The following is a 14933-nucleotide window of genomic DNA, read 5'->3' as shown; positions in this document are numbered from 1 at the left end:
TTCAATGTGCTTTCCAACTGGCTAAAATCCGATTGTAATGTGCATTGAAAGTGGATTGAAACTGCATTATTTAGTGTATGTGTCTGCAACCTGACTCCTATGAAATATAGGAGATCTTTTAAGCCTTGTAGTAAGAGAGGAAACTCATTTGGAAAAGAACCTAAAGTTCTAACTATTTATTCCTTTTATCAGAATAACAGATTTTGTGCTGTGCATAAAGGAAAATTTGTGACAGGTTTAATCCAATAACTTCTCAGTTGCTGAACTTTTCAACCTTTAAAAACAAAAATTGTTCACTCTTAAAACTGAGGAATCCTTCACTGAATTGTAACCCTGTTAAATATAAGATTGCAATTAATAACCACCCAAAATAACAAACAAAATGAGTTAGCCAGTTTTTGCCCTACTTGAAGTATTCAGGCTGGGAGGGTTTAGCTATTACCTTTCATCCTTTTTCAGAAAAAGAGGAAAGTTTAAAAACAGTATGGGAGATAGAACTGATCAGTAAAAGGTTAAAAAGTGAAGCAAAACAACAAATCCATCCTAGGACAAGGCATTGAAATGCATTCTCCAAGGGATTACTTCCCATCTCAATTCTTGACAAAGGCTTTGTCCAGTCCATTGTAATTAGGATGGACTATGAACCCCTGTCTCTAAATCTTCTAGATTAGGCTCTACATTAGGCTCTACATTAGAGATCGACAGCCTTTTCTTTAATGAGAGCTACTTCTGAGTAATGAAAAATGCCCCAAATCCCCCATTTACCAGGTTTTTTTTCTGTTTTAGAAACAGAACGAGAGCTAGTAAGAGCACCAGAAATGAAACTGCCAGTAAAGCACACAAAGCCCTATGAAATAAAAACTTTAAAACAAAGAAAGAAAACCTAGAGTTGATGTTTTTGGGATCTTGTTCTGGGTCTTCTAGGGGCTGCACAAGCTACTCTACAGCAGCCAGCAAGCTACTTGGTATCTCACAAGCTTCCTGCTAGAGACCCCTTTTCTACATAATTCTGACCAAAAGTTACTATCAAAACCTGTTTTATAATGCCACTTATCCCTTCCCATAATCCTGTTGACCAGTAAATACATTCTACCACCTCCCATTGGTTGGAAACTACCTGTTGCACAATCCAACACTCTAAATTTATAAAACTCTTTCTTTGGAAGTTTAATTAGCCAATTTGGGGCATTTGTTCCCCATGTAGTTAGATAGCCTCCATTTGGTTTCAATGAATTTGTCATCTGGTTTACCACTCTTTAGATGGGGTATAATCCAGGAACTTTCTTAATCCAGCTCAAACTCCTTGCTGAGTAATAATGGGCAGAAAGCAAATTTATTTTTGATAATGTATGCAATGGCCTTCAAGCATTACATATATATATGTAAATAAAGAAGGAAGTTCTATAGAATGCCTGAAGTCCTGAGATTTATTTTTTTTTCCATTGTCAAGAAATATCTCCTATTTTCAGCTCTTATTGTAAATGCATTCCCATAGTTAAGAAACGTATCTACTAGGTCCAGCAACATCTACCCTCACTGTCATTTAATCCTGCTGGCTGTAATTATCCATTAGATGCTCTCACTGAAGTCACAACACTATATCTGTATTGATATAGTGATGTGATGACATAATAGACTCTAATAAACATGTAGGTTGCCACGGCCAATAAGATGAAAGTCCACACACGAGAAAGAGCACAGTAAGATCTAAGAAGAAAATTGCATCAAGACACAACCGCATCCAGGAGAAAAGAGGATGGGAAAGTGGTATCCTAAGAGCCTTCCTCCAATTTCAGGGGTCCTTCCATTGTAGGAACAGTCACTGAAGTAAAAGACAAGCTTCTTAGGCTAGAGGAAGACTTCAGACTACTTTGCGAAGGGGTGGGGGACCAGCCAGTATTGCATGCTACTACAATGTAAATGCCCAGTGTGGATTTCCCCCCTATCTTAATTGTCGCAGAGACACCAAATGTGCTACCTGCAAAATCACCAAAATTTAGAGCATATGTTATGTAGCATGTCAGTTTTGTTTATGTTGATATGTGATCACCTCGAAAAATCAATAAAAACTATCATGCATGATACTAAAAACTATCATGCAAGACCAAGAAAAGAGAGTCATACATGCCATTATATTCCAGCATTCTAAAATTTTTGCGCACATTTCACAAAATTTTGTTACATTGTAAGTAATGTCTTTAGAGGAGTCTGAAAGGAGGAGATAAGTGTAGAGTTGCTCTGATCTTCCTGGGGATTTTTTTTTAATTGGCATAATATATTGGGAATGTATATCATCATAACAGGGACAGTGTAATAATATGTGATCAACTGTCTCAACCTTTCCCATTTGACAAGGGCAAACCTGTTGGGAATAAGGAATGTGGAGATATTTGCCTTCCAGAAAAGCTGAGAGCAAGGCATTGAGACGTGCCAAAGTGAAAGTTCTCCAGTCCTTAGGAATCTCTCAGGCAGTAAGATAGCCTGCTGACAAAAAATTCTTAATATGTTGTGTTGCCAGAAGGGCATCGCTGCAAATGGGTCCTATCGGATTGAGGGGCCAGGTCCCAGATCTATTGCTTAATTATTTCTTTGGCTTTGTGAAAGCCTAGATGTAACAAAACTGAGGAGGAGAAGCCAAAATTACTCTTGTAATTGTAATTTTCCTTCGACAGTCCAGATCTAACTTGAACAGTAGTTATCCACAAGAATGAGGGGAGTTAGTTCCTGGGGGGTATAATTTAGTTTTCACCAATCGGTGGTCATTTGAGCCCACATGCGTACCTCAAGTGGGCCCATCCCTGCCTGCAGCCTTAGGAGAGCATTTGGAATACATTGAGGGACTCCAAATATTGATTGTGCTGTGAAGCATTCTGTTTTCTGTGCACATAACATAGAGTTTCAATATGAATGTTTCTAGTGGGAGAACATTAAAATTGCTATTGAGTGGCAGCTCTTGAGTGCTCAGCTAACAAGAATTTCACTCTGTCATTCCTATTGTCTTGTCTTATCTCACCATTACTCTCCTTTTGTCCAGCAATTGAAGTTTATGCACACTCCTCATCAGTTCCTTCTGCTCAGCAGCCCACCAGCCAAAGAATCCAATTTCAGAGCTGCTAAGAATCTGTATGGAAGTACCTTTGCATTTCAGTGAGTATTGAAAGAGAGGAGCCAAAGCTCAGCAAAATAACAAAACTCAGCTATAACAAAAGCTTGTTATTGCAATCTCCACAGCCAAGCACAAAATGGGCAGCCCTCCACATCCATAATCTGAAAAAAGAGGTTTCCCATAAGGATCATTTTTATTTTATTTATTTATTGCCATCAGGTCACAGATAACATAGCAACCCCACAGGGTTTTCAAGGCAAGAGCAAGGTCGGTGCATGGGAGTAGGCAAAGTAGGCAGTTGCCTAGGGCGCTCCCTGGCCTAGGGGGCAGCACTGTCACCCCCTCCCTGACGCATGACTCTGGCTCCTGACCACTGTCACCTTGTCCTCTCTCATAACCAAGCGGCCCTCAACAAAGCCAAGCCACCCCCCTTTCCCTGATGTGCTACTTGGCCTCCCACCTCATCCTGTCCCGCCACCCTCCTTCCTGGCATGGCTGGCAAGCACTTACTCCCACAATTTTTTTTATAACTTATCACATTTTTAAAAAAAACATTAAAATTAAAAATCAGTAAATTATAAATGTGGAAAGTTTCAAGTTTGACACTTCATTTCTCAATATTTTTTAATAATGGGGGGCGCTAGTGGGTGATTCGCCTAGGGTGCCAGAAAGCCTAGCACCGGCCCTGGGCAAGAGACATTACGAGGTGGTCTGCCATTGCCTGCCTCTGCATAGCAACCTCTGGGCTTCCGTAGTGGTCTCCCACCCAAGTACTAACCAGGGCTGACCCCACTTAGCTTCCAATGGAATTAGGCTAGCCTGGCTATCCAGGTCAGGGCAAGGAGCACATTATTTTACAGGTAATTGCTGCATTCCTTTTTAAATTTCATTTCTAACTGTACCGATGTCCCCTCTCTGTTTTGTTTTGAAGTGGGTCTCACATTGAAAACTGGCACTCCATCCTGAGGAATGGCTTAGTGGTGGCTTCCAATACAAGGCTGCAGGTAATGATTATTTTTTTGTAAAACAGACTGGGGTTTCATTAGAAGGCTGTGGGCATGAGTCACTGAGGGTAAGCAGGAGGCCTCCTGAGCCACAATTTGAAGCAATTGTTGTATAATCAGAGCAATGACAGTGCAGTTTCTTTAAGCCTCATTTCATCTTATCACCTCCCCCCTCCCCCCTCCTGCTACTCAAAATAGCCCACATCAATGCTGGCCATTCTTTTCATGGAGACCAAAGAATGAGATAATTTCCACTCAGGTGGACAGTACAGCACATCTGAAGTCCCTCCTTGTATTTTGCTGTGCTGTCGCCTCACCATCTGAGCCAAGGGGGCTGCTAGAGATGATTTTGAATCTCTTATCCCTGATGTTTCAGCCTTTAAAAATCTACATTTCAAATTTTGCTTCTCCCTTGTGATTACAAGCAACATAGTCTGTACAGTACAAACAGATCCACAAAACCAACAGAAGTGAAACAGAAGTAACTACAAACTATAGAATTTCCCCAATGGGGATCCCAAGCTGCACAGAGCATTGTTTCCCATCTACCCTTTTGCTGCAATACAACACAGTGAGGTAGTCTAGGCTGAGACTGAGAGAGCTAGAGTCAAGTCCAGTAAGGACATAAGAACATAAGAGAAGCCATGTTGGATCAGACCAATGACTCATCCAGTCCAACACTCTGTGTTACACACTGGCCAAAAAAACACCCAGACGCCATCGGGAGGTCCACGAGTGGGGCCAGGACGCTAGAAGCCCTCCCACTGTTGCCTCTCCCCAGGCACCAAGAATACAGAGCATCACTGTCCCAGACAGAGAGTTCCAACAATACGCTGTGGCTAATAACCACTGATGGACCTCTGCTCCATATGTTTATCCAATCCCCTCTTGAAGTTGTCTGTGCTTGCAGCCACTGCCACCTCCTGTGGCAGTGAATTCCATGTGTTAATCACCCTTTGGGTGAAGAAGTACTTCCTTGTATCCATTCTAACCCACCTGCTCAGCAATTTCATTGAATGTAGCATCTTAAAGGCCCACAAAATTTCCAGGTGTAGGCTTTCAAAAATCAAAATGCCCTTCATCAGATACTAGGCTGAGAGCGACTGGCCCAAGGTCACCCAGCAGGCCAGCAACCTTCCGTGGCAGATTGAGGGATTTGAACTTGGCACAGAGAGGATTTTATAAGAACATAAGAGAAGCCATGTTGGATCAGGCCAATGGCCCATCCAGTCCAACACTCTGTGTCACACAGTGGCCCCCCCAAAAAATTATATGTATATATATACACACACACATATACATATACATATACACACACATATATATACACACTGTGGCTAATAGCCACTGATGGACCTCTGCTCCATATTTTTATCTAACCCCCTCTTGAAGCTGTCTATGCTTGTAGCTGCCACCACCTCCTGTGGCAGTAAATTCCACATGTTAATCACCCTTTGGGTGAAGAAGTACTTCCTTTTATCCATTTTAACCTTACTGCTCAGCAATTTCATCGAATGCCCATGAGTTATTGTATTGTGAGAAAGGGAGAAAAGTACTTCTTTCTCTACTTTCTTCATCCCATGCATTATCTTGTAAACCTCTATCATGTCACCCCGCAGTCGATGTTTCTCCAATCTAAAGAGCCCCAAGCGTTTTAACCTTTCTTCATAGGGAAAGTGTCCCAACCCTTTAATCATTCTAGTTGCCCTTTTCTGGACTTTTTCCAATGCTATAATATCCTTTTTGAGGTGCGGTAACCAGAATTCCACACAGTATTCCAAATGAGACTGCACCATTGATTTATACAGGGGCATTATGATACTGGCCGATTTGTTTTCAGTTCCCTTCCTAATAATTCCCAGCATGGTGTTGGCCTTTTTTATTGCAAACGCACACTGTCTTGACATTTTCAGTGAGTTATCTACCATGACCCCAAGGTCTCTCTCTTGGTCAGTCTCTACCAGTTCACACCCCATCAACTTGTATTTGTAGCTGGGATTCTTGGCCCCAATGTGCATTACTTTGCACTTGGCCACAATGAACCTCATCTGCCACGTTGACTCCCACTCACCCAGCCTCAACAAATCCCTTTGGAGTGCCTCACAATCCTTTCTGGTTCTCACCACCCTGAACAGTTTAGTGTCATCTGCAAACTTGGCCACTTCACTGCTCACTCCCAAATGTCATATCTGGGTCATTTCTTGGCTTCTTGAGGTTCAAGCAAGGATATAGGTTCAAGCAAGGATACCGTACATACATACTACATGGTCTTATTTTGTAAAATAATAGCAAACAGGTGTTGAGAAGAGTTTCCAAGTTTTTGTTTACTTCTCATTTCTGTGTTTCAGCTCCATGGTGCAATGTTTGGAAGTGGGATCTACCTTAGTCCATTGTCAAGCATATCTTTTGGTTACTCAGGTGATATTGATAAGTCATTCTACATCTGGGGGATATGGTAGGGAGAAGGTGTTTTGACATATGTGCTTCATTGCTGAGTCATCTGTTAGCAAGGAGCTTTTTTACCCCTCATTCTTCATCTGGAACAAGAGTAGAAAAAATGGATATTCTGCTTCTGTTGGAGTTTTTCCTTGCAAACCATTTGGGGGCAGGAGGGGGGAGTATGATTGAGGTGAAGGGTGCACTCTGTTTCAGAATCTTGCCCAAGGCCTGGAATCTGTAGGATGAACAGGAACAAACTTAACAGCAGAAACAGAGTAAGCCAAGAATCAGAACCCAGAAAATTGCTTTTGTCCAACATGGCTCACCAAACATCTGTCAGAGATGAATGAACTTCTCACATCTCATTTGAAAAAATGTTCTCCAGTTACAGGCATCATTGGAGAATGCTGGGGGGTGGGGAGGAGAGAACATGTTCTTCCAAGAGTTCTCAGTTGACTTTAGCCCAAGGCTTAGACAAAAAGCAAATACCCAAAAAATATTATGGGTCCATAGAAAGACAGACGAATGCAAGGATGCCCTACAGCCCCTCACCCAATTTGGAACAAAAGCTATGCAATCCTGGAGGACCTCTACCTGAATTTTCAGAAGTTTGCCAATCTTCCACCCCAATCAAAGATTTTCATAAACAGCAGTTCGCTACAACTCTTCTAAACTCGCTGATTTAGAAGAGCATAACTGTGATTAGGATTGCATTGTTAAGCGCTTTGTTTTATATTTTATCCCCTTATCTTTATTTCTTGACCTTTCCTGCTAATGCTAAGGCCCCAAAAAAGAAAAAAGCCTCCCAGAGCACTTTAGTGTTAAATGCATTTACATAATGTAAAATGCATTCAACACAGGAGGTTTCTAGGCGGAATGCTTTTTACATAATCTCATTTTGCATTCTGAGCTGCAGAAGAACTTGGTGGAGAAATGATGTTGGGTGCATAATACCTGTAAATACCTTCAGGCATTATGAGCTATGCAAATTTCTATTCCAAGCCCCGGTAACAATGAGTTTGGGAGACATCAGTCATTTCAATGGTCCACGTCAAAGCCAGAATCTGTAACCAATGAAGCATAAACAATTCTGGATGGTGCAGAGGAGGGGGAAAAAAACCCAGGACTGATGTGAGCAAACCTGTGTCAGGCAGCACTCCTTTTTTTACCCACAAGAGCTGCTTCACACTAAGAATGGAAACTTGGTTCTGCTCCATAAAAGGTGTGTTCCACTGTACCCAAATGCCAAAGTAATTTACAGAAGCTGCACTGGAGGCTTCAGACCTAGCCCAGACCAGCCCAGTCAGATGTGGATACTCTAAACACTCCAGCATGTCAGAGGCCACTGGGCAAAGTGATGCCTTACATACCCATAACACAGCTGCCTCTCTGTGAGCCAAACCATTAGCCTGTGCAGGTCAGTACAGTCTATTCTGACTGCCAGAAGCTCTCCAGGACTGTGGACAGGAGTCTTTCCATCCCAAAGTCCGAGTCTGTAACCAATGAAGCATATTTTGACCACAGAAAGCATAGCACATTCAACTCAGTTAATGTTCCCTCCGCCAATGGGTGTTGTGGTACCTGAGGTGGTTGAGAGTCTTGGAAGGATAAAAAGAGACTGATGGACCGGAGGGAGTATCTGACCAAACTAAGTGCAAGGGGACAGATGGCCAAGCTGGTTGGCTAATGGGGCATCCTGTCTGGGCTCCCAACATGGTTGGATCTGGATTCAGTAAGCAAAAAATGCAGAGCTGGAGATCAGATTGCCATCCTTGGCCAAGCATACTGTATTAGAGAGAGAGAATGGAGAGATAATGGCAGTGGGGGGGGGGGCAAGGGGGGTCCTTTAATAGAGATGGAAGCTTTTTCTGGAGATTTCTAAAACAATGCAAGGGACTGGGCAGTGCGCCCTCTTGCCCCCTAGAGCTTGTGGTATGCTTGAGGTCGTAACCCTTTATCAGAACAGAAGCCTTTGGGTTGTTTCAAAATTGGCCAACCTGGATCTGTTGGGGGGAAATGCTTTGGATGCAGCTGGCAGCCAAGATTCCAGCATTAACAATGGCTGTGGTGGAATTCAGCGGCATTCTTGCTTCCCATACTTCTAGCTGTCCCTAGTTTATGGGTAGATTGCTGATCGGGAATGTGCTGCAGATCTGTCTGGGGGAAAACTGCTCCAGTCACATCTATGCCCCTTAAGTCCAGAAGACTCCTCCTTGACATACAGCTCAGTGACTTTGGGAAGCAGAGCATGGCTTTTGAAACACTGCATCTTCCTGGGATCTCAGTCGGCTGCTTCCAATGTGCTAAACTGCCGGGATTGTGGGCCACTGAGGAGAAACAGCGGCATCCCTGTCTGTTGCTGTCTCCGCATAGATGAAGTGTAACATCTGACATTTTACGCACCAGTCTTTCTGATGTAAATCTGATGTCTTTAGGGATGAACAAGAAACAGCAGAAGGTGTCAGCTAAGGATGAGCCTGCTTCGGGCAGTAAAAACAGCGGTGTGTTACAGGTAAAAAAAAAAGATGTAAAGCATTTTGGACAGACATTTACTTTTGTGTGTGTGTTTGTTGTCTCAGGAGCAGTTGCTGGATGTAAATGTTATTAGTATCCTCGCAATACCCTTGTGAACATGCAAAGGGTGGGTGGGTAGTACAGTGCATGGCTCTGCAAAAACTCCTCCAGTCGCATCTACACCCCTTAAATCCAGAAGACTCCTCCTCAGCGTATGGCTCAGTGACTCTGGGAAACAGAGAATGACCACAGGCAGTGGTGGACTGGCCAGGGTGACAGCTTGCCCAATGGCAAGTGGGCCCCCTTAAACATTAGACAATATGTTAAAAATGTTAATGACCTTTTAGTAGCTTGAAAATATAACAGAAGTCCCAATGTTATTACTGTAATGCAGCTAAAATTTACATTGCATTTAGGGTTGCCAGCCTCCAGGTGGGGCCTGGGGATCTCCCTCTTTTACAACTGATCTCCAGCTGGCAGAGATCAGCTCCCCTGGAGAAAATCCAATCTGTATTTAAATTTAGTATCTATTGCATACTGCCAGTAATATGTACAAAAAATGTACACTATAATTACTAGTGTGTGTGTGTGTGTGTGTGTGTGTATATATATATATATATATTTCACAACATTTTAATTGTACCTTTTTCCACTTAAGTATTTGTTGAAAATTTTATTTATTTCTTACAAAAATTAAATGATAGCCTTATAGATGTGGGTGGGCCCTCTGTGTCTCCTGGCAACCAGTATTTTTAGACCCAGTCTGCCACTGACCACGGGATGGGGTGAGGAGTTACAGGAGGGTGGGGGGGATGCAGAAGGGCAATCTGCAGGTGACGCACATCAGAAATGGCTTTTCATGTCATGCAATGCCATAAAGAGCTGTTGCTTCTGTTGCTGCAAGTTGGTTCTGCATCCATTTCTACCCTGATTTGCATGCAGCAACCACAGAGTTATTCAAACCCAGTGGATGGGATAATAATGATAGGTAATTCACCCATGCAAAGATAGCTGGGGCACAGGGGTTGTTTTGTAGGGGGAAAAGGTGCAGGAGCTCAGTAGCATATCTCATGTGCATATGCCCCGGGATCTGTGTGCAGCAGGGAGAGAATTCCCCACTGCATGCAGACCCTGGCTGGAGGTTCAGAAGCCGTGCTTCTGTGAGCTCCTGCTGAATTCAAGCCCTGACTGGGGTGGGGGAATCCATCTTTATTTTATTTCTGTTCTTACTTCATTTATAGTCTGTCTTTTGCATTCAGACACCAGAGAGATTAAACAATTTAAAACAATGCAGTCGGAACAGTATAGTACATACAACCAACAACACAATCAAAGTGGATTACAAAATTAGAGGATGATGTGCTATAAAAATAGTAACATTCATCCAAAGTAACAGTATAGTGCAAAGACTGCAATAAAGCTGAGTTGCAAAATTGGAGAATAATGGAATTGAAGCAGCATAATATATCAAGGGAGCAGCAGAGTCACAGATGGGACCGAAAGTTGGGATATGCCAGTCTGTAATGTGTTACAGGTTTTTTAAAAACAAGATATAAACCATTTCTGAAAAACATTTACAAGTGTTTGTGTGTTTGTTAGGAATGGGTGCTAGATGCAAAGGTTATTGGTATCCTTACACTACCCTTGTATGCTGTGGGTTGTGGGAGAGTTGAAGGATCCGAAAGTATATTGGTGCTTCTGGCAAAAATGTTTATATCTTTATATTTCAGCTGCAAAGTTGCATTTAGTCAATGTAAAGTATTTAGTGTAACATTTTCCTCCAATGTCTTTTTTTTTTCATAGTCGCAGAAAAAAGGACAGCAGTCTCAGTTTTTGCAAAGCCGAAACTTAAAATGTATAGCCTTATGTGAAGGTAAGCAGAACAATATTACCGACAACTAGACTGAGCACAGACCAGTCTTCTTCACTGGGAATAGTGAGAACTGTGGTCCTTTGAGAGAATTCTTCAATGGAATTCTCTTCATCACCACCAAACTACAGAAAATTCAGAATTCTTTGGCAGAAGACAAAATAAATAAGATTCAGATTTACATCTCTGCCATTAAAATAAGAATGACATCTTTCACAGAGACAAAAGTTAAATTTTTAAATCTAAAAGTAAAGGAAAGAAAAAAAATCTGTAGTTTAAAAGCTACTTTCATAAGAAACAAATAATCTAAAAGGTTAAGACAAGTTCTGTACATATTTGTACTAATAGATGGTCCAAGCTAGCCTGATCTCATCAGATCTGAGAATCTAAGTAGGGTCATCTCTGTTAGTACTTGGATGGGAAACCATCAAGTAAGCCCAGAGTTGCTATACACTGTTCATTTCTTGCCTTGAAAATTCTACAGGGATGAGCAAACTGGCATATTCTGACATATTGCTTCCTGCTTGAACAAACAAATTTAGCAAAAGGTCAAAGAAGAACTGAACTTCCATGACAAGGATACATTGCTGTAATCTTTAACATCTCATTGTATGTCTGCACAAGAACACCACACAGCAGTTTTGTTGCTCAAACATGTCTCTTTTCCAGCCCTGACCTGGATAGTCCAGGCAAGCCCAGTTTTATCAGATCTTGGAAGCTAAGCAGGGCTGGCTGTGGCAAGTATTTGGATGGGAGACCTCCAAGGAATAACAGGGTTGGGATGCAGAGGCAGGCAATAAAAAGCCAGCTTTCTGAATGTCCAAGGCCCACTAGAGTCACCAGAAGTCAACCAGGACTTTTAGGCAAACATGTGCATAAACAAACACAACTATTGACATACAAAAACCACTGTCTTTGTTTCTTACAGTGATAACTTCACCTGATCTGCACAAACATGGAGAGATATGGGTAGTTCCAAACACTGATCATGTGTGTACAAGATTCTTCTTTGTGTAAGTACAGAAGATTTTCATTTGCACAATGATTGTTTTACAACTTTCTTAACATGTATGTTAAAATGAAACTTTTTAAAAAAATAGCAGACCACACAGCATACTTTCCAGTCCAAGAAAACAAAGTGTTATTTTGTTCCAACTGCATGCTCTTTGTCTGGGAATCCTCCTTTCTGCCATATTTTAACTTTAATTCTCACGGCGGTTCTAACCCCTTCATTTAGGACAGCGGTTTTGAAACTGTGGAATGCATGTTCCTCAGGGGGTCTTCTATTAGAAGATCAGTAATGGTGACAAACTTTGCTGAAATAGGGTTTGCTCATCATGACCAATTTTTCCTTGCAATATATAGCTGTCAAGGAACAGCTGGGGTATGTTTCAGGGGATGCTCTAATGTCACACATCAGGACAAGTCCTGTCCAGTGTTCCACTTGTAGATAATTTGTGCCCTATAATGTACCTCATTATAGTGATCTTCAACCCTCGGGGAGGGGGGGCACAAAGCCCAACTTTGTGCCCCTCCTAAATCCCTAAAGAGTCATACGTTTTGCTGGAGTTTGGAAGGACTTGTTGCTAGTGTATCAGAGGGCAGCCATGTTGGTCTGCAGTAGAACAGCTAGATTCAAGTCCACTGGCACCTTAGGGACCAACTGAATTTGGGAAAATAAGCTTCCATCATCAGATGTGCACACATAGAAAGCAAGGCTGTCACACCCCACCCCCACACAAGCATACTGAAAGAGCAGAAGCCCGTGGGGTGAAGTCACACAGTGGTGGTGAGAATTCCTTCATGGCTCTGACCCTTGCCTTGGTCCTCACTACAGTACACTACAGTGATGGTTGTGTGCTCAAAACTGCTTGGCTTGCAGTTACAACCTTTCCCTCAGCCAGGTTGTTGGCTGTAATAATCATGCACATGCTTCTGGCATTATACTCTACTCCTGCATTTCTTTTTATCCTACCAAGAGTGATGGCGCAAGGAACTCATCGCTTTACCAGAACTCTGTGCCATAGTATCTTGCCTTTCTGCTTTACAGGCCATTGAAGGGTGATAAGCCTGGAATGTTATACAACTCCTGTTCTTCCTCCCAGTGCAAACCATAAACATGGTGGGGCGGGGGCGGGGATCAGGCTGTTTCTCATAATGCGGAAGGTTTTGAAATATTAATTTTTTCCCCTCTTCTGTATACTTTTTTTTTTTAGCTATGAAGATGGCCAAGTAGGTGATACCAGTATAAACACTCAAGAGCCAAACATTCATAAAGAGATCCTCCGGGTCATTGGTAATCAAACTGCTACTGGTTAAAAGGACCACTTTAATTCCTTGATGTGACTTGGAAGCCTTCCTCAGTCTCAAAGCTGGATTTTGAACTGAAGAAGATGCCGTGGTGGAGAAAACTAATTTATTGTTATTCTGAACAAGTTAGCCCTTTGAATACTTTTTTCTTACCGAGCATTTCTTATTCCGTCAAAATATCTGAAAGGAATGCAAGCAAGCGACTGGGGGGCGGGGGTGGGGGGGTCAGAATCTATTGGTATAATACAGCTGATAGTTAAAACAGACGTTTGGGTTGTTCACAATAAACAGAATTTGAAAAGGAGTTTTGTGCTGATATTTTTATATTGAAGACTTGAATTGGATCATTTTAGTACTGTACACCTGTATTTTAAAATTTGCAATGACTGAAACAGTAACATACTTTTTTAAAAAAGAAAAAGAAAAGAAAGTGGAAACCTATATGGTATGGGATATTTTGCAATAAGTAGAATATTCATGTTTTAATACACCACAGAAAGTAGTTGCCTGGGTCTTAATAAATAAAATGGAAACATTATATGTAATATATTGATTCTAGTATATTTAAACCATGTACAGGACCCTGGACCATTGTGGGAAGAAAATCCTTCTGTTGTATTCACATACTTGTCAAAAAAATTGTGGTGGTGGGGATTCAGTTACTTCTTCTATCTTGTTGGGTCCAATGACTGTTTTCCATCAAGTATTCCTTTGTTGCAGAAGTGAATTATCAGATGCTACCTGGTGGCAGAGAGTCACTGGATCCAACCCAATTACCACTGATGGACTCAAAGGCGTGTATTTGCCATGCACAGATCTCATTCTTTCCAGTGCATACATAGTTTTCAAAAAGAATGTCCCTGAAGGTTTTATCCCAATGTGTCTTTCATTCATTCTCTTGAGCAGAGACTACTAACCAGTGAGCAGCTGTTTTTTTAAGATAGTATAAATCTGTTGGTCGGTGTGTAAGGGATGGATTGACACGTGCATTATTTGCATAATTTCTACCAATTTTTCAAAATATCTTTGGTGTGGCACTGAGCAGTGATTCTAGAATTCATTGCCTGGGAAGGTCATCTGTTTTGTTTGCTTTCTTTCTGAATGAAATGGCAGTATTCTTGTGAATTGAGACTGGCACATGCATGAGTGTTTTATAAGAGCCAACACATGTTCCATTGGATTATGAGGTGTAATCTGGAACTGATTATGAGTATGTATGTGTGATGGCAATGGCCTTGTGAAGTTATCCTTTTTTGAGTCATCCATAAACAGGGGACCACTTTTGTTGGGTCAGTTCTCATGTAGCACATTGGTTATATATGTGGTAAGGTAGAGAAGTAAGTCTTTAACTTGAAGACCTTTCCCCACCCAGTTGTCCATAGATCTTCACCAACTCATCCCCTTCCTTTAGACCTTTCCCCACCCAGTTGTCCATAGATCTTCACCAACTCATCCCCTTCCTTTAGCATGTCTGGGGACTAATTTCATACATCCCAGTTAACATTAAAGCATCAGCATGCATTGTGGACACGCAGGCCTAGTTTGCTCTGACATTCTGCCTAAGGATTCCTTGTACCTTTGAACTGTGCTACAGTGTGCCCATAATTTGTGCCAAACGAAAAGCTGAAGGGGGTTAGTTCAATGACATAAAGGCAAAACATACCCAGGGATCCATCCTACGAGATGCTGA

At 41.8% G+C, this 14933-nt stretch overlaps 1 protein-coding gene across 1 annotated transcript in view; it reads left to right on the top strand.

The window, feature by feature from the left end:
- The window catches only part of PARP8 (poly(ADP-ribose) polymerase family member 8), a 215665-nt gene extending 202118 nt beyond the window's left edge, over positions 1 to 13547 (top strand). The window contains exons 20-26 of the mRNA XM_060236017.1: positions 3035 to 3147; positions 4038 to 4110; positions 6459 to 6528; positions 8985 to 9061; positions 10867 to 10936; positions 11862 to 11946; positions 13150 to 13547. Coding sequence (XP_060092000.1) covers positions 3035 to 3147; positions 4038 to 4110; positions 6459 to 6528; positions 8985 to 9061; positions 10867 to 10936; positions 11862 to 11946; positions 13150 to 13252 — 591 coding nt within the window. The 3' untranslated portion in view covers positions 13253 to 13547. The remainder of the gene's footprint in view (positions 1 to 3034; positions 3148 to 4037; positions 4111 to 6458; positions 6529 to 8984; positions 9062 to 10866; positions 10937 to 11861; positions 11947 to 13149) is intronic.
- The last annotated feature ends 1386 nt before the right edge of the window (positions 13548 to 14933 follow it).

This window comes from Heteronotia binoei, chromosome 4 (genome assembly GCF_032191835.1).
Source record: "Heteronotia binoei isolate CCM8104 ecotype False Entrance Well chromosome 4, APGP_CSIRO_Hbin_v1, whole genome shotgun sequence".
Lineage (NCBI taxonomy): Eukaryota > Metazoa > Chordata > Lepidosauria > Squamata > Gekkonidae > Heteronotia > Heteronotia binoei.
This window is presented reverse-complemented; position numbering and strand designations above follow the sequence as displayed.